Source organism: Rattus rattus, chromosome 3 (assembly GCF_011064425.1).
Source record: "Rattus rattus isolate New Zealand chromosome 3, Rrattus_CSIRO_v1, whole genome shotgun sequence".
Classification (NCBI taxonomy): domain Eukaryota; kingdom Metazoa; phylum Chordata; class Mammalia; order Rodentia; family Muridae; genus Rattus; species Rattus rattus.
The window spans coordinates 177,246,862-177,269,178 of NC_046156.1; the positions used below are offsets into that span (position 1 = coordinate 177,246,862).

The 22,317-nt window shown below is 43.8% G+C and overlaps 1 protein-coding gene across 1 annotated transcript; it reads right to left on the minus strand.

Annotated features, from left to right (window-relative positions):
• Positions 1-397: 397 nt before the first annotated feature.
• Positions 398-21,990, minus strand: Ccl28 (C-C motif chemokine ligand 28). The gene is made up of 3 exons (XM_032898845.1): positions 21,862-21,990; positions 3,404-3,530; positions 398-868 (listed from the first exon to the last, which is right to left on the minus strand). The coding sequence occupies exons 1-3, from the start codon at positions 21,923-21,925 to the stop codon at positions 652-654; spliced, it is 408 nt and encodes a 135-aa protein (XP_032754736.1). The 5' UTR covers positions 21,926-21,990; the 3' UTR covers positions 398-651.
• Positions 21,991-22,317: the final 327 nt, after the last annotated feature.

Consider the following 22,317-nt stretch of genomic DNA (forward strand, 5'->3'; position numbering starts at 1 on the left):
CTCACCATCTGTAATGGGATCTGAGGCCCACTTCTGGTGTGTCTGAAAACAGCAAGAGTGTACTCATATGCGTAAAATAAATAAATCTTAAAAAAATACACACAGGCCTTTGAGAACACTTACCCAAACCATAGCAACCAGATTTCAAAATATAGCACACAAAATAAATTTAAAATTTGTGACTGTGCTTTGATTTCACATTATTGTATTTTACTAAAATTTTAAATTCAGTGTTGTTTTCTTTGGCATTTATCCTGCACTTGGATGATGCTGGGTATACAAGGATTGCCTTTCATTTTTTTTTTTTTTTTCTCGGAGCTGGGGACCGAACCCAGGGCCTTGCGCTTGCTAGGCAAGCGCTCTACCACTGAGCTAAATCCCCAACCCCAAGGATTGCCTTTCAAAGGTGTGCCAGAGTTGAACAGAAGAATGCTCTCCTTCTAGACAAAATCTGAGGATAGCTTCAGTGTTGTTTGTTTTGCTTTTGGTGCTGGGATTGAGCATATCCAGTGCTTACAGACTTAGCTGCGGTTACTCATTAACAAAACAAAGCAAAACACCTTTAGGTGTCAATGGGAAGATTCAGCTGAGAAATTTATAACCAATTACGGACCAGTTCACTTGAGTTCACTGTAGGTCCATGCGTCTGTTCTAACGAGGGGCTTCGTGGCCGTGTGTTCCATGTATTCTGCGTGTTCCGTGTTTGCCGGGCTTTCTTGGGGTGTGCCCTTTTCTATCCTTCCCACTGTCTTGTTTCTTTCTGGGGCAGAGATTTTCCTTGCCATTCTTCATCTCCGAGGCGCTCACCCACCGCTTCACAGTCGGATTGTGCGGGCTGACGCAGATTCTTCTACGTTTAACATGAAGGCTGCCAAGAAAGTGGAAAAAAATGAATCTTGACAGAAAATACAAATACAAACCAGGTGTAGTGACACACATCTTTAAGGCAGAGGCAGGTGGGTCTCTAAAACCGGGCCAGACTGGTCTACAGTGACTTCCAGGACAACCAGAGCTACATAGAGAAATCCTGCCTTAAACAACAAAAACAAAAGAATTACAAACACACAAAAAAACTAGTGACTCGTGGGTAGCCCCACTTTTTGGACATTGCATTCACAGTAACTTCAAATTGAACACCAAGAGGATAAATCCTTACTTTATAGACATTGTTCCCATTGTCCTCAGATGTCAGCAGAAAGTATTAAACTGAGGATGAGGTAAGGGGAAATTGGATAAAGAGGAAGAGAAAGGGAAAAGAGAAGGGGAAAAAAAGAGGAAGAAAAAGAAGCCAATAACAGACCCAAGTAAAATAATTTGCTTCCATGTGTAAGCTTCTTCCAATAAAACCAATTCATCCTTACTGTCCATCCCCTGCACCCTTGTCTGGACCCTCTCGGCTGCACACAAGGACCCCCCTCTTTCTTCCCTGTGAGTCTGCACTCGTGCTCTGCCTCTGCTGGTCCTTAATTTCCCATGCCTTTTGTTCTAGTAATTGATTTATTTCTCCCACTGAAGCGACATTACATCTTGATGGAGCAATAATCTAGATTTAATTTTGAAAAGCCCTTATGTATAGTAGAAACTCACTAACTTGTTACAGATATGAAGTCAATTTTGACCAATAGTAAAATATACTAAAATATTTTGGTGTCCGATAAAACTTAATATAACGTAGTTCTATTAAGATGAAGTGAGAGACAGGGAGTAGGTTACCATTTCCCCTAAGAGAAATCATTGTGAGACAATGTGTGGAATCAACAGAGGAGGAGAATGCGGAAGGTGTGGGTGGGCTTTAGCATCCAGCCTGAGGTAGAAGACCGCATATTCTCTATGCTGTGCATGGAGGGAGATGGCTTCTGAACCAATGCTGAGTCTCAGCAGCCCGCTGCTTTGTTCTTGTGGGGAAAAACCTGACTGTAGCAGTGCTGAGCTGGGGGGTGTGGTGGGGGATGCAGCTTCTTCCTACATTCCCAAAGGAGAGAAACTCAAAGAAGCCACGGGAGGCAGTAACTGTGTGGGAGGGAGCTAAAGGCACAGGCAACCACGTGGAAGCCTGTCTTCTGGCCAGCCTGGTAAGGCCACGCTTTGGTTCCGACTCTGTGAAAGGGCTTAGAATCCTCAGGTGTAGAACGGACTGAAGCTCAGCTGCGTTCTGTTGCTCTTTTGTTAGTGATTAAAAGATGAGGCTACACTGAGAGTAGTAGCTTCCCCCACAGTCCTGCAGACACCCCCGGTTTCACAATTCCCTAACAGGCACCAGCGAACCTCACTGAATTTCTGGGTCAGAAACCAGGGAGACCTTCTGATTCTTACCCAGGGAGGGTACTTACCATGGGCAGGGCATGGTGGCACAGGCCTTTAATCCCAGCATTTAAGAGGCAAAGGCAGAAGGAGCTCTGTGAGTTCAAAGCTAGTGTGGTCCAGGACGGCCAGGGCTATGTAAAGAGCCCCTGACCCTGCTCTCCTGCTGTGAAGGCTATACCTGGGTTCATTCCCTAAAGTTCATTTCTCCCTCCTTTCCTCAGAGCAGCATTTCAAATTTATTTCTGAGAAGTTCTAACCTCCTCAATGGCTTCATTAAGGAAAACAACAAACAGATTTTTCACTCATAATCTCTGTGAAGTGCAGGAAGCCTCAACCCCTGCCAAGGACAAGGGCTTTCTATTGTGTTTCTGACCATGGGAGATGTATAGAGTTCTTAAGCAAGAGAGCTGCATGGAATCCCATTTCTGCCATTTGATGGCAATACCAGAGCATAGCAAATGAACTGTGTAATCTTTTTTCGATTTGTCTTTTTTGAGATAGGGTTTCTCTGTGTATCCCTAGTTGTCCTGGAACTAACTCTGTAGACCAGGCTGGCCTTGAACTCACAAAGATCTTCCTGCTTCTGCCTCCCACTGGGATGAAAGGGGTGCGCCCCACCCCCACCCCCCGCTGAGCTCTGTAATCTCACCCACTGGCTTTTCTGCCTGACAACAAAGTAAATTCTGCTTTCCTCTTATGTTGTTGTTGTTGGCCTCCAGTCCAGGGGGGAGGGGCTGGGGGGATAGGGGTTGGGGCTGGGGGTGAGGTGGGGTGAGGGGCAGTGGAAGGGCTATGAGGACTGGAGGTTCACCATGAACTAAATAAACTAACACACTAAAATCTAAAGCAGATGAGAGCGTCTGTAATTAGATTGCATTGGGTCCTGGGACAAGTATGTTTCATATCTTGTAAATTCCTCTTGAATTCAGAGTGTAAAAGGGTCAGCAGCTGTCTCCTGCCTGAGCAAAGTCACAGTGTAACCCCGTGACATATGACAGTGTCCCCTCTGATTGCTCTTTTGCAGTAAGGTTACGAACGATCTCTGGTGACTGAGGACATGTCACTTGGGTTTTCCATGTCCTTGCTGGGAGGCACTCACATGACAGCAGCCAGGTCACAGTCCCCATCAGCTCTCTGGATGCTGCACGAATTCACTCTTTCCAGAAGTCTTCTGGGAATATGATGAGAAACTTCAGTGCAACAGCTGGAAGCTATGGGAAGTATGGCTACAAGAAAGGGAAAGCTTACATCACCGACCGCAGAACACCAGTACGCCCTCATCTTCAGGGTTCCGGGGAAACAGACGGTAAATCTACTCAAGCAAGCACTCCTCCGCTCTCGTGAGTGTAGACAAGGACAGGACATGTCTCTGCCTTCTAGAACTTAAGCTGCATTGTGAGAGAGAACATGGGAATCTGGGCATAATAACAAAAGAGGTAGGAGGCAGAAAAGGCTGCGCCAGGGATGCGGACAGTGATGCACACGAGGATGGAAAGGGTTCGGTCAATGGTGTCCCATGCAGTTCATTTTGAAAAAGAAGCCTCATGGGCCTCGGGTGAAGGCTTAATGTTTTCTGTTAGAAAGGCTTGGCCCGCCCAGCATGCACGAGCTCACCAATTCAGATTCCAGCACCACCAAAACAACAAGAGGCACAGTGGCACACCTGTAATCCCAGCATTTGGAAACCAGGTCAGCCTGGGCTACATAGTGAGATTCTGTCTAAAAAAACCAAAACAAATTTTAAAAAATTCTGAGACCAAAGCGCATGACACAGTTTGGGGTGCCTTTTGTGGACCGAGTAGCTGGGCGAGATTAATGTTGGCGAATACGATTCAGGGAGTGCTGAGCCAGCATTGCTCAATCCTCAGATGACAGTCTAAGGAGGCTGAGCTTTTGTGAAAAGAGATCACTGTGTGATAAAGATTGAGAAAGTCCATCTTGCGGTAAAATGAAGACATGAACTGGTGGGAGGTGACTTATGCCACCAGTATATGAGCTTATACTGTCAAGTTATGAGGCATTTGACAGCACAAATATGAAAATGCATTCCTCATATTAAAATCGCTGCGAATTCTTACCCCCCCACACACACCATCTCACCAACTAGATAATGAGCACAAAACAGAGTTAGAAATCACAGCGAACAGGGGTGCAGGTGTCAGCCCCCAAATGAGACAGAAGCGAGCTTCCAAATGAATCAACAGTTAGATGGAGCGGGCAGGCTCTCTACGGCGTCTCTCGAAGCAGTAGACTGTGGAAAAGGGAAGATCTGAGTGTCCGTGTCTAACGCACATGAAAGGACCAGGCCTACCAGAAGCTCTGGGGGAGAAAAGCAACTTACTCTGAAATTTTAAATGTTGCATGACTAATTTCTAAGCATCAAATTTTTGTTATCATTAATTTACTTGTTTACTCATTGCTCACTCAATCATAAAATTAAATACTTTTTTAAAAAACAATTAGACCATTTCCAACATAATTTTAGTCAATGGAAGATGCAAAAATAAGTGAAATATTATTCCCCTATACTCAAGTGTGTAGTAAAAAGCAATTTGGAACTTAATTCTTAGGGTACAATCCCACTGGCCCAGGTAATTAGCTATACTTCTGAGGGATGGTTCTCTCCTTCTCCCATGATGGTTCTAGGGATCAAACAAGAAAACAGATAAATACAAGAAGATTTACCAACACACACTTGAACAACTTTTGAGATAAGAAAGAAATAATAATGGAAACTAAAAAATATCTCGAATAAAGAAAATAATACAACAAACCTTAACTTGTAGTATATCACTAAACATCGCTGCAAGAAAGGCTTGTCTCAATAGGCAGCTACAGTAAAAGTGAAAGACCTCCAAGAACTTACCCAAAATGCCCGCCAATAGCTAAGTAAACAGTAGGACATCATCCAAGAGCAGGAAAGGATGTGCTAGACACAGATACTCACAGATTCTAAAGCCTACAGTGCAGAGAAAAGCACGAGACCTTTGAGAAAGCTCATTTGCATAAGAATGGAGAGGCCCGCAAAGCCCCACCCTCCCAAAAGACCCATACTCAATGGGTGAGAAAGAGACCTTTTCAATGGGGTAGCCACTAGGAAGGTGCTCACTGTTCTATAAAGAACCCTAAAGACTCACTGAGTCATAACCATGCTCAACAGGAGGAAAGGACATGAAAGGAAAGGGGTTCTAGCTTGGATGAGGATGGAGAGCAGCAGGAGTGAAAGGTGGTGGGAATGCATGTAATCAAACATATATGTCATCAAAAATATGTTACAATGCATAATGAATATATGAGAAAAGTTGGGAGGGAATGAACGTTTCAATTTAATGTATTTTTTATATTCCCAGGAAAATAGGTTATACAAAGTATCCTCAAACATATGTTAATTACATATCTATGTAAGTCTGTTTACAAAATGTCCTGAAAAATGTGCAAACTCTGCATTCTAGTCCATAACTGTTTGAACTATACAAATGATACAAAACATTTGTTCTTCTGCTTAGCTCCACTTCTCAAAGGAGGAAAAAGATCATTTCCCAGAGTAAACCATCATGCACCAGGATCTTCCTTGATTCCAGTCAGAGGTTTTCATTTTGCTAGGCACATGGGGGTGCTTAGAGTCAACCAGATGTTCTAGAAGTAGAAAGACAATTTGTCCAGAAAATATTTTTCAAGTGGCCACCATGTGGCAGACTTTCAACTTGAAATATCTGACCTTACGATGCTCAGTGGGAGGATGGATCAAGTTACTATAACCTACTAAATGAGTCTTGGGCAGGGGGCATAGCTCATTGATAGAATGCTTGCCTAGTATTAGAAAATGCTGGTCTCCATCCCTAGCAAAACACGAAGTAAGTGCTCAGTGAGATGTGCTGAAAATGCTATGGGATCATGGCTGAAAGAAACCATCCACACACTGCAGAACCCAGTTTATGTGGGATGCCCAGAACAGGCAAATCTATGAGGTAAAACGTGGATTCACGGATTCAGAGGCTGGGAGGAGGAGATGGGAATGGCTGCTAACAAGAACATGATTTCCTTTCAGTATGATAAAAACATACCATAATTAGAGTAATGAAGAATTCACAAATGTGATTTTATTAAAAATCCCTTAGTTGAGTTTTAAAATGATGCATTTTGGTGTGGAGACCCTAATTGAGGTTATGTTTATTAATACACTGATTTCCTTAAATCACTTGTTCTTCTAACTGCTTATTCTCCCAGTCAGACTTCTACTATCCCAAATCACAATACTGAGTTTTCCTGTGAACCCAGCTATGGTTCGACTGAAGTATCCCTCACATATGTATTGAACAGTTGGTCCCCAGACGATGGCATTATTTTGGGATGTGATGGACATTTTAGGAGAGGAGACCTAGCTGGAGGAAGTGGGTTACTGAGGGCATCCAGTCCTCTACTTCCTGTGTGCCACAAGGTGAGAGGCCTGTGCCATGTGGTCCCACTGCAGTCATGCTCTGCCTTGTCACAGGCCCAGAATCAACAGAGGACGACAGACTGAAACTTCAGAAACCGTTAAACAGGTGTTCCTTTTGTGTTTCCCAAGTAGTTGCCACAGGAGCAGTAAAACCAATCTGATTAGATGACTGTACAGAACTCCCAGGGTGAAGCCATGAAGGACTTCAGAACCCTGTTATCAACTCTCAATCATGACCTGTGCCCTTTAGAAGCATAGGAATGAGGAGTCACAAGAAAACCTGAGTTAAGGAACAAGAGTTAGCCAAGTGCTGATATCAACTCAAGGAATAGTCTTAAATCAGAAAGGCATCAGGGACCTACCTATATGTGTTTCATAAAACTGAGATGCACTACTCATAGAAAAGAAAGGAGGATTAGTTCATGTGGAGACTACTTGATCTGTGAGATTAACTAAGTAGCGAAGTATTTAGTATATGTTAGCAGTTATGACCAGTGATATCTTGACATGGTCCAAAATACAAAAGACCAGAAATAGCTCTGAAGAGGCGCATGGGAAGTTGGGTGGTGAAAAATGAACAGATTAGATTCTGTTGCATGACACTGCCCCCTAGAGGTTCTCTTATGCAAAGTCCTGCCAGCATTTATAAAACAAAACAAAACAAACACTCCACTACCTTTTTTGATTTCGGTCACGACTCCATAATTTTACATAAGAGAGATTTAGAGGTATCCCGTAGGCTGAAGAAGAGAATTATATTTGAAACTAGTAGCAAACAGAGGGAAAATGTCAACGTCGAGACACAGGTATAGGCAATGAGTTTCTGATCGTTGCTCCAGCAGCTCAAGGAATAACAGCACAGACGGAGAGACAGGATTGCATCAAGTTATAAGCTTCTGCACAGCCAAAGAAACACAATGGAGACAGACCTCAGATTCAGAACAACTCTTTGCCAGCTGTTCATAGAACATCCAGGGTGTATACAGAACTGAAAGAAACCAAACACTCCAAAAAATTAACAATAACCCCATTAACAAATGAACTCAATAGACACTTTCCAGACAGGAAAAACCAACTTATAAATAAATGGGAACAATTTTCCACATCTTTAGCTACTGGGGAAATATAAATTAAAGGGACAATGATACTGTGTCTTATGGCAGTCAGAGTGAGAGTGATGAAAAAGAAAAACCATAACCAAATCAGAGCCCCCCCCCCAAAAAAAAAAAAAGATACAAAGGAAAGGGGACTCTGATACATTGTCATTGAGATTCCAGTTTAGTACAACCATTGTAAAAATAGATACTGCAGGTTTCTCAAAAATAAAAAATGGAACCACCATGTGCTCCAACTACACCATTGCTGGGTATGTGCCCAAAGGAACCGAAGTCAGCGTACCACAGATACTCAGCACACCCATGTTTATTGTGGAACAATTTGCAACACCCAGGTTATGAAATGTGCCCACGTCCTACCTTGCAATGAATAGAAATGTCTCCTATAGGCTCAGGTACCCAGTGGGAGAATCTCTCTCTCTCTCTCTCTCTCTCTCTCTCTCTCTCTCTCTCTCTCTCTTCCCCTTCCCTCCTTCCCTCCCCTCCATCTCTGTCTGTCTTTCTGTTTTTGTCTGTCTTTCTGTGTGTCTGTGTGTTTGTGCACGTGTATGTATGCATGCACATGCTTTCCATGTGTAATTGAGGACATGGTCTCTCAGTTTGGTGCTTTCACTGCCTGCCTCCACGGTTTCTTTTCTATAACAGTCCCCTCTTTCTTCTATAAGTTGCTCTTGGTCACAGCAACCAAAGGTAATTAAGACAGTGCACGTCAGCAGGTGAGTGGATTGGGAGGGAAAGGACATGAACATAAAAGGGGCCTGCCAGGATTGCTCAGTGGGTAGTGTCTGGCACCCTGAGGACCTGAGCCTGGTCTCTGGGAACCACGTGATGGCAGGAGAGAACTACCTTCTGAAAGGTGTTTTCTTTCTTTCTTTTTTTCTTTTCTTTTTTTTCCCGGAGCTGGGGACCGAACCCAGGGCCTTGCGCTTGCTAGGCAAGCGCTCTACCACTGAGCTAAATCCCCAACCCCTGAAAGGTGTTTTCTGACCTCCACATTTGCCTTCCATGGCATCTGTGCACCCACCCATTCTCCCATACAAAGGAGATAAATGTCATAAGATTTAAAAAGATGGTAAAGGGGTCTACTAGAAATGTGGATGAGGAGGGGAGAAGAAAGTTAAAATGCTAATTGAGGGCTTGGTTCAATGGAAGCACAGTATATACATGTATGAAAATGTAATAAAGTCCATGATTTTGTGCAATTAATACATGCTAATAAAAGATAAAAATACATGTCACTTATTCTGCAGTTACATTTTTTTTTTATTTAGATGACACTGTTACTTTGTAGGGAGAGCCGATGATCTATTAGGGAGGGTTTATCTTTCCCTAAAGACTATACTGATGCCACCGTTGTTTGAGGCCGAATGTCATGGGGCAAACAGTTCCAATCACAGATTACACAAACACAGATCTGTCTGATGTAGTTCGGATTCCTCTGAAGGGAAATAGATGAAATATATAAATTTGAGAGAAGTGTGGCAGAGTGGGCTTGTAAAGTCGTTCACGTGCGTGCTCTAAAGCACAGTAAAGTGTGAACTAGCCAAAGACTGGAACTACCACCTCCTCTGGCTCATCTGCCCAGCTTCACCCACGACCCAGCTTACACGTGCCAGCTTTGAGAAGGACATGGCACAACAGATCTAGGTCAGAATGCTCTTTTAAAAGTGATTTGTGAGACCTTCCTGCTGACAGGAGGAGCGAACACCAGGGTCAGTCCTGGGAGAGGAAGTTAACAACCAATGGACAATGAGTGACTCATTTACTAGCCAAACAGGGTATCTTGTATGGAGTAGAAAATAAATATGGACTACTTCTAAAGCAAGACACTTAAGGTCTAAAACACTGAGGAAGAGCAGTAGACTACTCCATGGATGAAGAAGTCTGGGGTAATGCTAGGAAAGACTAGCAGCAGGCTACCCCAAAGGCAGAGTACCTCGTGAACAGGATTGTTGAAGCTTTTAGGCTTACACTACTTTGGTGCCATCACATGTATGAATGGCTTTTCTGGGCCTCCATGCAGGGACACCCCTTCCACATGCCTGGCCTCAGTAACTTCCTTAGTTGTGGAGGGAGACTCTATCCCTTTCACACAATGGCTGCTCTGAACCTCCATGCAGGGACACCCCTGACACATTCCTTAGTCACAGAGGGAGATTCCATCCTTGATTGTAAAGTCAAAACTACATGGCTGAAGCTGCCAGGTTCTGCTGTTTGCTGAGGCTGGAACATGCCCCCCTCCCCCAACCCCCTCTTAATTACATCTTCCCCAGCTTTCTGTTTTCCATGGTTTTCTTCACTACCTAAGCATGGTAGTCCTGGAATTTGCTCTGTAGACCAGGCTAATGTATCTGCCTCTGTCTCTTGAGTGCTGGGATTAAAGGCATGAACCACCATGCCTGAACCTAAATTCAATTGCTCATCACAAGAACATTATAAGAGTGGATCTAGATTAAAGGTATGTGTTGATCCACATCAAAAACCTGTGTTATCCCACCTCAAGATTCAGATCAAAAGCTTCTAAAGTTTTCTGGCCTTAAGCTCTGGATCAGGCTGTTTTCCTGCCTCAGGATCTGGATTATAGGTGTGCCCTCCATTTCTGGATTGCAGTTCATTCCAGATATAGTCAATTTGACAACTAAGAATAGCCATCACAATCCACCCCTTGTCACACTATCATATCTTCTTATGTCTAAATGAAAACAATAACCAAGTCATAATAACACGCAATAGGATATAACTATCTCTCCTACAATCTCATAACACATCAACAGTAACCAGGTCATAACACCTGACATGATACGACTGTCATAAACCACAAAGGCACAGTAAATTTAGAATGTGTGCCAAGGTCCCATTTTCAACATCCTTTCCACAAGACGGGATCTTGCTCTGATGTCACCACTGCTTTAATTTCAGTTAATATCTATAATTTGTTTATCTCCTTGGACACAGGACTTAGCTGCATTCCACATCCTGGTGTCCCTTTTACCCTTGAACCATATATTTTAGATTTTTTTCTTTCCCAGTTTGCCATGTTTGATCAAATGCTCTTCATAAGAGTGAACCATCGGCCTAAGTTTATGCTAGGCTGTTTTGAGATTTCTTTTGTTGATGCAATTAATCTAAATCTCTTCACTTTAACTTCAGGTAGACCTTCAGATAAGGCAAAAAGTAGACACATTCTTCAACAAAATATCACAAGAACAATCTCTAGGTAATATACTAAAATTCTTCAAATCCCCCTCAGCACTACTGTCTTCCATGTCCCTGCTATGATGGCCCATAAAGCATCTTTAGCAACCCACTGCTTTCCTAGTCTGAAGTCCCCAAATCCACATTCCTCCAAATAAAGGCATGGCCAGGCCTATCACAGCAATACCCCAGGCCCTGGTTCCAACTTCTGGGTTAGTTAGGGTTTTATTGCTGTGAAGAGACATCATGACCTAAGCAACTCTTACAAAGGAAAACATTTAATTAGCTTACAGTTTCAGAGGTTTACTCCATTGAATATGGTTTGAAAATATACCTGTAAAAAATATTTTTTTTACGTATAAAAAGGAAATTATTTTTACATATATGAGCTACAGGGAACCAGAGGCAGGGTGATCTCAAGCTCATTGCCAGTCTGGGCTATGCAGACACACACACACACACACACACACACACACACACACACACACACACCCTTTTCCTATTTAACCTGCTACTCTGCTAGCTGCCTAGAACAGTACTTGGACCATGTGAGATTAATACACAATCTTTAAATTAATATGATTTATTTTTCCCCCTGTGCAACTGGGATAATTATACTTGGTCCTAATTGATTTGTTTCATTCACTCTTTTGTGTTTTGTTCTTGTTTAAAATTGTATCTGTGCTCATAAATTAGTTAATGCCTTTATTGGCTAATATTATCCTTGGGACACATGAGTATTAAGGTTATATTTATGTTAATGATGCACTGGACAGCGTTCTCTGGTTTTTCATTTTTAATTCTTTAGAGAAGTCTGTACAAGAACTGTTTGTTTCAATTTTTGGTAAAATCTCCAAAAACATTGGGGCTTGTGTCTGAGGAAAAAATTTTTACCTCCTACTTATTTTTTAAATTACTGGATACTTATATGTTTTGTATTTACTTTAAATTACTCACTGAAGGGCTGTAGCTCAGTGGTAGACCACTTGCCTGGCTATGTGTGTAAAGCCCTGGGTTCAATCTCCAGTACTGTTTCCAAAACAACAACAAAAACTTACTGATATTTGTAAAGAAATTGTGCCTCCTATTCAAATTAATAAGCATTTATAACCTTGATTTGCTTAGACACTAAAAGATGCATTAAACTCATGATGTTTTTATTTAAAACACACTCAGAGAACCAAAGTAGAGGTCTCATTAACCTGGAGCGATTAAGTTGGAGGAAACCAGAAAGACGGACTTGGCGACGCTTTACGGCTGTCGTGCTGGCTTCACCTCTGTCGTGCTGCTCAGGTTCATAACCCGCCGCCCTGGAACTGGAGAGGATGGTGGGGAATGCCAAGGGCAGTAGCAGCTACGTAAACTCAGAGCTGAAAACCCAGAGGACAGGACAGTCGGATGTCAGCAACTAGGAACGGTGCCGCTCGTTACTGTGGGGACACCCTGCACTCCCGCGGACCTTCCAGGCAACCCCAAAGTGCTTCCTAGCGGGGAAGCCCGCGCAAAGCAGCCGCAGAGCTACCCAGGAGTGGCTCGAAGGTGGGTGGAGATGCGCACGTGCACTCCCATGCCGCCGCTTCTATTCTGCACGACCCACACACCTTGCCTCCCTCACCGTGAATCTGTAGGGAGGTGTCGGCTGAAATAAATCACTGGGAATTGTATGCACTGGGAATTGTATGCACAAGTGCACTCCTGGTGTCGGGAGCTTGATGCAAAAATTTTAGGTGAGCCAGGGAAACATTGGTCATATGGTCTACGGTCATATTTAAGTGCCTTTTTGTTTTTTAAAGCGGGATTTATTTTTTACACACTTAAGTAGAAACAAAACCCAACATTTCTCTGCCAGTATCGGCTCACCTACCTCATCAGGTATGTGCCCTGTGTTTATTCTTGTATTCCTATCTCCTTTCCAGCTTGGTTGGTGTTATGTTTTTTATGTTAACATTGCCACACTAACCTTTTGTTCTAAAAAACTTGTTTTTTAAAAATTTACCTTAGTTTCTTTTAAGGGAAGGGTGCCTGTCTGTGCTAAGCACACTGTACTTGGGACCATACCCAGCCTTCTGTCCTAAATTTTAATTTTTAGTTTTTTAAAGTTGGGGGTCTCACAGTGTTGCCACAGCTAGCCTGGAACTCATTATTTACCCCAGACTGGCCTCTAACTGGTGAGATCAGCTTGCCTTTGCCTCCTGGCTGTTGGGATTAAAGATGGACGTTCTACGCCCACTTACATTACATTTTACATTTTAAGGTCATCATTTTCTGTGCTTTGTAAATTTTCCTTCTGGTAGGTTGGTAAGTTTTGTGCATTTCCTTTGTTGTCCCTGGAGCTCAGCAACACAGCACATGGGAGCACTAAGCAGTCTGATGCCTGCCATTCCAGCATTTGCAACATGTACAGTCAGGGCTCCTGTTGATGGGATGGAATGCTATGACCAAAAGGAATTTGGGGAAGAAAGGGTTTATTTTAGTTCACAACTCTCAGGTCACACTCCATCACTGAAGGAATCAGGGCAGGAACTGAAACAGGCCGTGGAGGAACATTGCTTACTGACTTGTCCCCATGGCTCACTCAGCCTTTTTTCTTTTTTCTTTTTTTTTTTTTTTCTTTTTTCTTTTTTTCGGAGCTGGGGACCGAACCCAGGGCCTTGTGCTTGTTAGGTAAGCGCTCTACCACTGAGCTAAATCCCCAACCCCTCAGCCTTTTTTCTTATGCACCCAGGACTCCCTGCCCAGGGCTGACACCACCCACAGTGGGCAGGACCCCTGCACATCAATCATTTAAAAAAAAAAATGCCCTAAGACTTGCCTGTATACAATGTGATGGAGGTGTTTTCTCTGCTGAAGTTCCCTCTTCCTAGTGGGCCTGGCTCATGTTGACAAAACCCTAACCAACACAGAAAGTAAAGACTGGATCAGGAGTTAAAAACCAGCTTCGTTTCTCTTGCAGTAGATGGGAACTAACACAGAGATGGACAACTGGACAAGGCATGACATTTTAGAACCCCCAATCCTAAGTGGGATGCCTTCAAACGCCACAAGGCTTAGGGATCTGCAGGAGAGGAAGTAGAAAGACTGTAAGAGCCAGAGACTATGGATGACTCCAAGGGAACAGTGACTTCCGGATAACAGGACTGGTGCATGTATGACAGACATCATAGGCTGTGGCAACAGAAACCAGGCCTGCATAGGTTCAAGCCACATAGGGTCCCAAGGCTGAGGACTGGAATATAGTGGATGTAGACTTCCAATCCTAACCAAGAAGCTATCTTCAACTGATATTCACTGGCAAAGGAAAAAGTCATTTTCTCCAGTGAAGTTTTGATGGGTATATTAGCCACACTTTAGGGTAAGCCCCAGCCCAGGAGTAGCTGACCAATACAAGATGAACTCAATTGCTTTCCTGTGTGTGTGTGTGTGTGTGTGTGTGTGTGTTGGGGTGGGGGGGGGGGGTTAGTTTTGTTTTAAAAATAAGAGGAGGAAAAAGATCATAAAGTTGTGTGTGGGGATGTGGGGAGGATCTGGGAGGAGTTGGAGAAGGGGAAAACCATGCTCAAAATATAGAAAAAAATCTTTTCAATAAAGAAAGAAAAGGCCAGCCTCAACTGGGTCATGAGTTTGAGGCTACCTTGTATTACAAGAGAAGAGACCTAAAGAAACAAAACAAAACAAAGTAGAAGTCAGCCTGATTTGAGGAGTTTCATCTTTTAGCAAGATAAAATTATTTAAATTTTAGTATAATTTCAACTTTCTTACAAATTAAAAGTTTTTTTGTTTTTGTTTTTTGGTGTTTTTTTTTGTTTTGTTTTGTTTTTTGTAAAAGAAAAATGCAGTGTGAACTGGATACGTGTTACACACCTACGATGATCTCAGCCCTGAAGGCTGGACCAGGAGACTGAGTTTAAAGCCTGGAGTACACAATGAAACTCTGGCTTAATAAATGAAAGTGGTCTACACATGCACTCCCAGCACTTGGGTGGTGAAGGCAAGAGGAGAATTGGGAGTTCAAAGTCATCCTTGACTACATAGCCAGTGCTACTTGAGGCCCTGTCTGAAAAAGCAGAGAATTGGGGAGAGAAAAAAAAAAAAAGTTTAAAAAGCATATCGCAGGAAACAAAATAAAAATGTGTATGCCATTGTCCAAAAAGCACAGCATCAACAAAGAATATGAAAGATGTTAAATTGCATCAGTGTCTCAAGTCTAAGGGTCCGTTAATAAACAGTGCTTAGAGTGTGATTGGCATGCTGGTTAATATTTAATGTCAGCATGTTTTGTATGCTGTGTAAAGTTTACCCTTGGGTTATTCAAATGCTGATTTGCTGATTTCTCTGCCCTCTTATCTTGTTTCAATCTAGACACTGGATTATAATGCTTACACCAAGAATCTCCTGTCTCAAGTTTGTGTACAGCATTTTTTCTCTGCCTTGTCAGTAAATGCTGATCACCTAATGGCTGGGCTGGCCTGGCCTGGGCAGAATAGGGAATGTGGTGGGACATCTGCTAGCCAGAGGGAAAAAGATAGAAAAAGAGCAGATACACCAGGAGGTGAGAGGGATTGGAACCATGTAAAGAGGGTCCAAAGAGCCAGATCAATAATAATATGCAAGTATCATGGGATGGGGCTGGGAGGGAGTCAGATTAGCATAGAAGGTAAGGATGGGTCATTCAATTGCTATTGAGGTGAGTTTTAAATAAATCTTGGTTTCTCCGTGCAGTTATTGGGGACTAACTTAAATAAGGTAAAGAATACAACTGCTGGATGAATTCACTGTTTACATATATATTAAGAATAATTAGGGGCTGGAGAGAGGGATCAACAGTTAAGAGCACTGACTGCTCTTCCAGAGGTCCTGAGTTCAATTCCCAACAACCACATGGTGGCTCACAACCACCTGTAATGGGATCTGATGCCCTCTTCTGGTGTGTGAAGACAGCTACAGTGTACTTATATTACATAAATAAAATTATTAAACAAATCTTTTTTTAAAAAAAGAGTAATTCAGTAACAATTTAGTGTCACCATGGAACAACCTACAGTCACCTGGAAAAAGGAAATCTCAAATGAGGGGTTGCCTACGTCAGACTGACTGGAGCCATGGCTGTGAGAGATTGTCTCGAATGATGATTGATGGGAGAGGGCCCAGCCCACTGTGGGTGACATCATCCCTAAGTTTGTGGCCCTGTGCTGTATAAAGAACAGTGGGTGATCCAGTAAAACAGTGTTCCTCCATAGTTTCTGTTCTCAAACTCCTGTCTTAAATTCCTGCCTGACCTCCCTTAATGGGAGACTAGGACTTGGAATATAAGAGGAAACAAATCCTTTCCTCCTCCAAGCAGCTTTTGGTCAGGATGTTTTATCACACTGAAAGAGTCAGCCTAGGACAGGAAGTTAGAAACATGTGGCATCTAATGCACCTCATCGTAGTGGGGCCATGGCACACAGGATGCCCCCTGCTGTTACTGAGTAGCAGAAAGACTCGTCCATTTGTGATGCGCAGGGTTGCAATGCCCAAATCCCCTCCCGCATACCTTTGGAACCTGAACTACTAGGAAGAAGAAGGGTTGGGAGGTTTCCTTTGCCCCCTGTCAAGAGGCGGTACTTACAGAATAGACTCTAGAGAGTGGAAGGGGCTTGAATTGTTTTGTGTCTTAAAGAGGGGCCAGTGAGATGGCTCATTGAGTGAAGAGCTTGCCGCTAAGCCTGGCAACCTGAGTTCAATTCCCAGAACCCAAATTAAAGAGGAAGGAAAAAAAATCCACTCCACAGATCTCCTCTGATCTCTGCATGGCACTGGTGGCTCAGTGCTGACTATGCCAAACAATATAGGTAAGAGAAATACTGTTTTATAGAAAAGGGATGAGTTTGGAGAGGAATAAGCAATTTCCTTAAAGAATCCTTAGTCTTGGAAGCAAAGCTCATACATCTCTGTGTCAGCACTTTTCAGACTGGGTTTCCTAGACCTCTGCAAAAGCCTGACACGTGCTTTCCCAGGACCTGTGAACTCTCCAGAGATCCAATATGTCACTTCATGACCTTCCATCTTCCAGAAGATCATCTTAGGAGAGCACTTTGAGGACATTTGAACCTGGCTGGCTTCATGGTAATGCCAGTGAGGTTAGCAGGTGCACTAATACCATCATTGTCCCAGTCCAATCAGAAGAGACTGAACATCGCAATGCATTGACAGTAAGGGGAGGCCAAGTTACATCATCATTGTTAAATCAAATAAGTGAGACAAAAGTGCTTGCCACACTCGACCTGGCAGGACGTGTGTGCATCAGACCTCCACTCGAGCCACCTCTGTCAGGGGTGAAGGATTGTTCACAGTAGTGATTAGTGGTCAACATATTGCAGTCATCTTGGCTTTGTAGTTGACCTTACATTTTGAACATTTTGGTATTGTAATAGAAGTGGTTTATAGGGATGGGGAAGTGGTTCAGTGGTTAAGAGCCCTGACTGCTCTTCCAGAGGTTCTGAGTTCAAATCCCAGCAACCATATGGTTGCTCACAACCATCTGTAATGAGACCTGATGCCCTCTTCTGGTGTGTCTGAAGACAGCTACAGTGTACTCATCTATAAATATTTTTTAAAAAGTGGTTTATAGAGTGCACAATTATACCTGGTTTTGTTTATACATGAAGTAACGGTAAGATAATTTAAAACTCAATGCTGACAACAAAGAGGGGCTTCCCTTCAGAGGAGTCCATATATTACTCATTTTGCAAAAGGTTGCCATTCTATCACACTGTGTCCTTAACATAGAAAAGGATGTTTGAAAAACATACCTGTATCAGCATTAAATAGATGCAACTTTTAGGAACCAAAATATAACACTAATGTTGATGTAGGATTGAGGAACACACAAACATGTTTTAACTACAGGGCACACTCACTAAGAACTTGAAGGGAAGCAGGTCCCCAGGCCGGTTGTGTCAGACCTGTCAGGGACCACTGCCGATGAAATGGAAGAACTCCCAAACACAAACCTATTTTGGTAATTCCTCCTAGAAGTGATTTGGTAAGGTCGGCATCTTGTTTTGTTTTAACATCAAGTCTATAACAAGTATCTGTGTGATTCAGGGGACATCCTGACGGCTGTGAGGAAGCAGGCTCCACCCACGGATGAAGCTACATCCCATAGCCTGCATCTTTTGCATACAAATGCAACCCGAGTCAAAGGACTGTTAGGACAGCTGGGAGTCAGTGCGATGGCTCCTCGGTGGGTAAAGGCACTTGCCGCTCAAGTTGACCTGAGTTTGAACCCAGGATTCCCATGGTAGACAGACAGAACTGAGTCCTATCAGCTTTCCTCTGACCTCCACATGGTTCCATGGTGACCTCTGTGAAACATAGATTCACATGTAATACATATTTTAAAGCAGTTAAGCGAACCTGGTGGGATTCAAGGGCGTGGACTTCAGACATGCTCATGGGCTCTTGTAAAGTTCTTGAAGCCAGCAACCACATTGACAGGCATAGCGTGTGTTCTGCCTCTGGACAAAGTCCAAGGTTTCAGTTATGGATAAAGTCACCTGCTTTCTGATTATTTTGGAACGCTTTGGGAATGCCAGTTATTGAAACATCACACCGAGATAACAATCCGAGACACGGCCAAGATAATGGAACAGCATTGTTCCCGAAAGAACAAAATGTGTTTCCTAGTCTCAAACTGGCACTGGCCACTTCCTTGTCCCTTCCTCCAGTCTGCTGCAATTGCCAAGGCCACCTGTCATCTTGTCTGCACTGTTGTGTCTTCCTCGCTCAATTTGGCTTCTTCCCACCCCTCTCCCTGGCCCCATTTGGATCTAGAATCAGTACTACGACGACGGGGCACCCTCCTGCAATGGAAGAATTGGATTGGGCCCTCTTAGCTCCATAACTGTTCTCAGCTCAACCTCCATGAATTTTAACACAGTAACACCTTCGTTATTATGATTATGATAATTATTATTTTGGTTTTTCAAGTCAGGGTTTCTTTGTGTAGTTCAGGCTGCTCTGAAACTAGCTCTGTAGACCACGCTGACCTCAAACTCACAGAGATCCTCCTGCCTCTGCCTGTGCCTCCTGGGTGCTGGGATTAAAGGCGTAAACCCCCTCCACCTGGCTAGTTTTAGATTTTTAAAAAAATCAGTTTATGTGTGTTTGCTTGTGTTTTGTGTGTGTGTGTGTGACCCATGTGCATTCAGTGCCAGAAGCGGTCAGAAGAGGGTAGCAGATCCCCTACACCTGTAGTTACAGACAGCTCTAAGCTGACATGTTGATGCCGGAAATGGAATCCAGTTCTCTGCAAGAGCTACTGACCCATCTCTCCAGTCCACCACAGACAGACACAGGACAGACAGACAGACACAGGGCAGACAGAGACACACACAGACACACAAAAGCATATTCACACAGATATACACACAAACACAGAGACACAGACACATACATACACAGACACACACACAGAGACACAGACATAGCCCCACATACACATACACACACACACATACACACACACACAGCCACACACACACACACACACACAGAGGCATATGCACACAGATATACACACAAACACAGAGACACAGACACAGCCCACACACACACACACACACACACACACACACACACACACACACACACACACACACACACACACACACACACACACACACATACACACACACACACACACACACACAGACACACACATACACAGACACACACACAGAGACACAGACATAGCCCCACACACACATACACACACACACATACACACACACACAGCCACACACACACACACACACGCACACACACACACACACACACACACACACACACACACACACACACACACACACACACACACACACACACACAGACACACACACACACACACACACACACAGACACACACACACACACACACACACACACACACACACACACACACACACACACACACACACACACACACACACACACACACAGACACACACACAGACACACACACACACACACACACACACACACACACACACACACACACACACAGCATCACCTATTTTAAATAGCAGCAGGCCCTGGCCAACCGCATACTGGCAGTCTTAGCTCCCTGATTATCATCACTAGATGTGCTTTCCAACCAGGTGCTGCACGCCAGAGCCTCTCTCATTCCTCCCCGACCCCCCTCACCGCACCCTTTCCTTCTCCTGTAGGAAGGAAGCTGCAAGCAAGGCCTCGCCTGCGTTTCACAGCACTGCATGAAAAGCTTTATTTGGTAGAGCTGCAGACACTGGGCTCAGACCTGAGCCAGTAAATCTGAAAGTCCCGCCGGCTCAATGGTGGATTTCTCTGAAGAGATATTACAAAATAAGATGCAAAGCTTCCTTCTTCGTCTTGTTAAAATAGATTGGGGGCAATGGGCAGGGCCACCTTGGAGGACTAGATCAAAATTCTCAAGTAAATGCTGACGGGAGGCACACACTTAGTTAGATGCAGGCAGCTCCGGGGAGGGATAGAAGCTCATCTATTGCCACTAGCTGTAGCCAAGGTGAAGAACCACTGCGGCCAGGTCTGATGTTTTTTCTGTGCAGAGGCTTGAACCCCAGGTCTCGTGGGTGCTAGGCAAGCTCTCCGAGCTCCACCATTAGCTATCAACTCTCACCTCAGAGGGGAGCCGTAAATCTGGTGTGTGTGTGTGTGTGTGTGTGTGTGTGTGTGTGTGTGTGTGTGTGTGTGTGTGATTGTGAAATTTGTTTTGAAAGGTTGGCTTGTGTATTTAAAAAGAAGACCAAACAAACTTTATATCCTACCTGTTTTCTGGACTCAGAGTCTGATTAGGGTGCAACTTAAGAAAAGATGACTGGGAAAGACTTATCATCCATGACTTTCCATATGCTAAGGGCACCTCTCTTTTCTTTCTTTTTTTTAATCCTTTAGGGAATTAATAATCTAATATATCATCAGGAGGGAATTCCTTGCTTGCAGCCAGTGTTTGTGTCATAGTTCATCAACGTACATATTCCATTCATTAGTTAAGTGGTAACAGGGTGTGGTGGCTCATGCCTATAGTCCAAGCATTTAGCCTGAAGCAGGAGGATTGTCATGAGTTTGAGACTAGTCCAGGATACATAGTTCTAGGCCATCCAGGGCTGCCAAGTGAGATTCTGTAGTTCAGTGGTAGAGGAGGGTTTCATAGGTGCAGTAGTGAATGCTACAGGAGTAGGTTGTTTTCAGTCCAAATGCAGTTATGATCTTCACATATTCAGTACAAATGCACAAGCTAACTTCTCTTCAGTACACTTCACATGGCTGGATTTCCTTGATCATGCTTCCCGTTTTAAGAGCTAGACTGAAGTATGGTACCCACAAGGCACACACACACACACACACACAGAAAGAGAGAGATACATGCAGACCCATATGTGCACACATGTGCATGCAGATACACGTACACACACACACACACACACACACACACACACTCTCGCATGCCCCTTTTAAGAGGTTAGCTGTTTAAGGAGTTTAAATGGAGATCAGTGCCTCTGCCCCAGGTTCTAGCTGAAAAAAGCTGGTATTCTGTTAGCAGAAAGTTGCACCTGCTTGGAAGGGCTCATCACCAGGCAGCCAACTAATATTCCAGGGTAATGGGTTTCCCTCCGAGAAACTCCTGATCTTGAACCAGTGTTGTTCACCAGATGATCAGAGAGCAATGGAAAAGTCTTACCCGAAGATAGAAAGAAATTCCTTCTAGCCCCAGCTTAGGAGGTATCCCCTCTTCCATTGGAGCTACAGGTGATTGGTGTCCCAACTCACCTTCCGAGGTTCGAAAGGCCACACACACAGCCACAGCCATGAGGGTGAGTCCTGCTTGCTGCATTCCCGCCTGACCAGCTGAATCTGGCAATGACCGGTGAGGCTGTGGGATCAGGAAGTAAATCTAAAGGTGTCCTTGGGTGCTGAGAAACAGCTTAAGTAGGCCAGGTAACCCCGCCCGGGGAAGTTCTCAGCTTTCTTTCTTAACGCCAGGTTCCGGGCTGGCAGCTATTCCCAGCCTGCTGTGTTGCCAGAGACTGGAGAGCATCTGTGGCCATCTGAGTTGGTAGTATTCATCAGCACCATTTGGGAACCATTACAACTCCAAGCAGTCTATATGAGCACGTGCCAGCCTACACCCCAGAGTTCTAGGGTAGGAGTATCTTTTGAATTTCATAGTAGCTTCATGGGTGATTCTGATGGGCAGGTCTGTTGAGAATAATTGCTAAAAAACAA

Excerpts from the sequence above, each read along its gene's own strand:
- Ccl28 (XM_032898845.1), bottom strand. The coding sequence starts at position 21,925 with ATGCAGCAAGCAGGACTCACCCTCATGGCTGTGGCTGTGTGTGTGGCC. Across the intron at positions 3,531-21,861 it reads GGCCTTTCGAACCTCGGAAG|CCATACTTCCCATAGCTTCC; the intron begins GTGAGTTGGGAC and ends CCTTTCTTGTAG. Across the intron at positions 869-3,403 it reads TGTGACCTGGCTGCTGTCAT|CCTTCATGTTAAACGTAGAA; the intron begins GTGAGTGCCTCC and ends CTTTCTTGGCAG.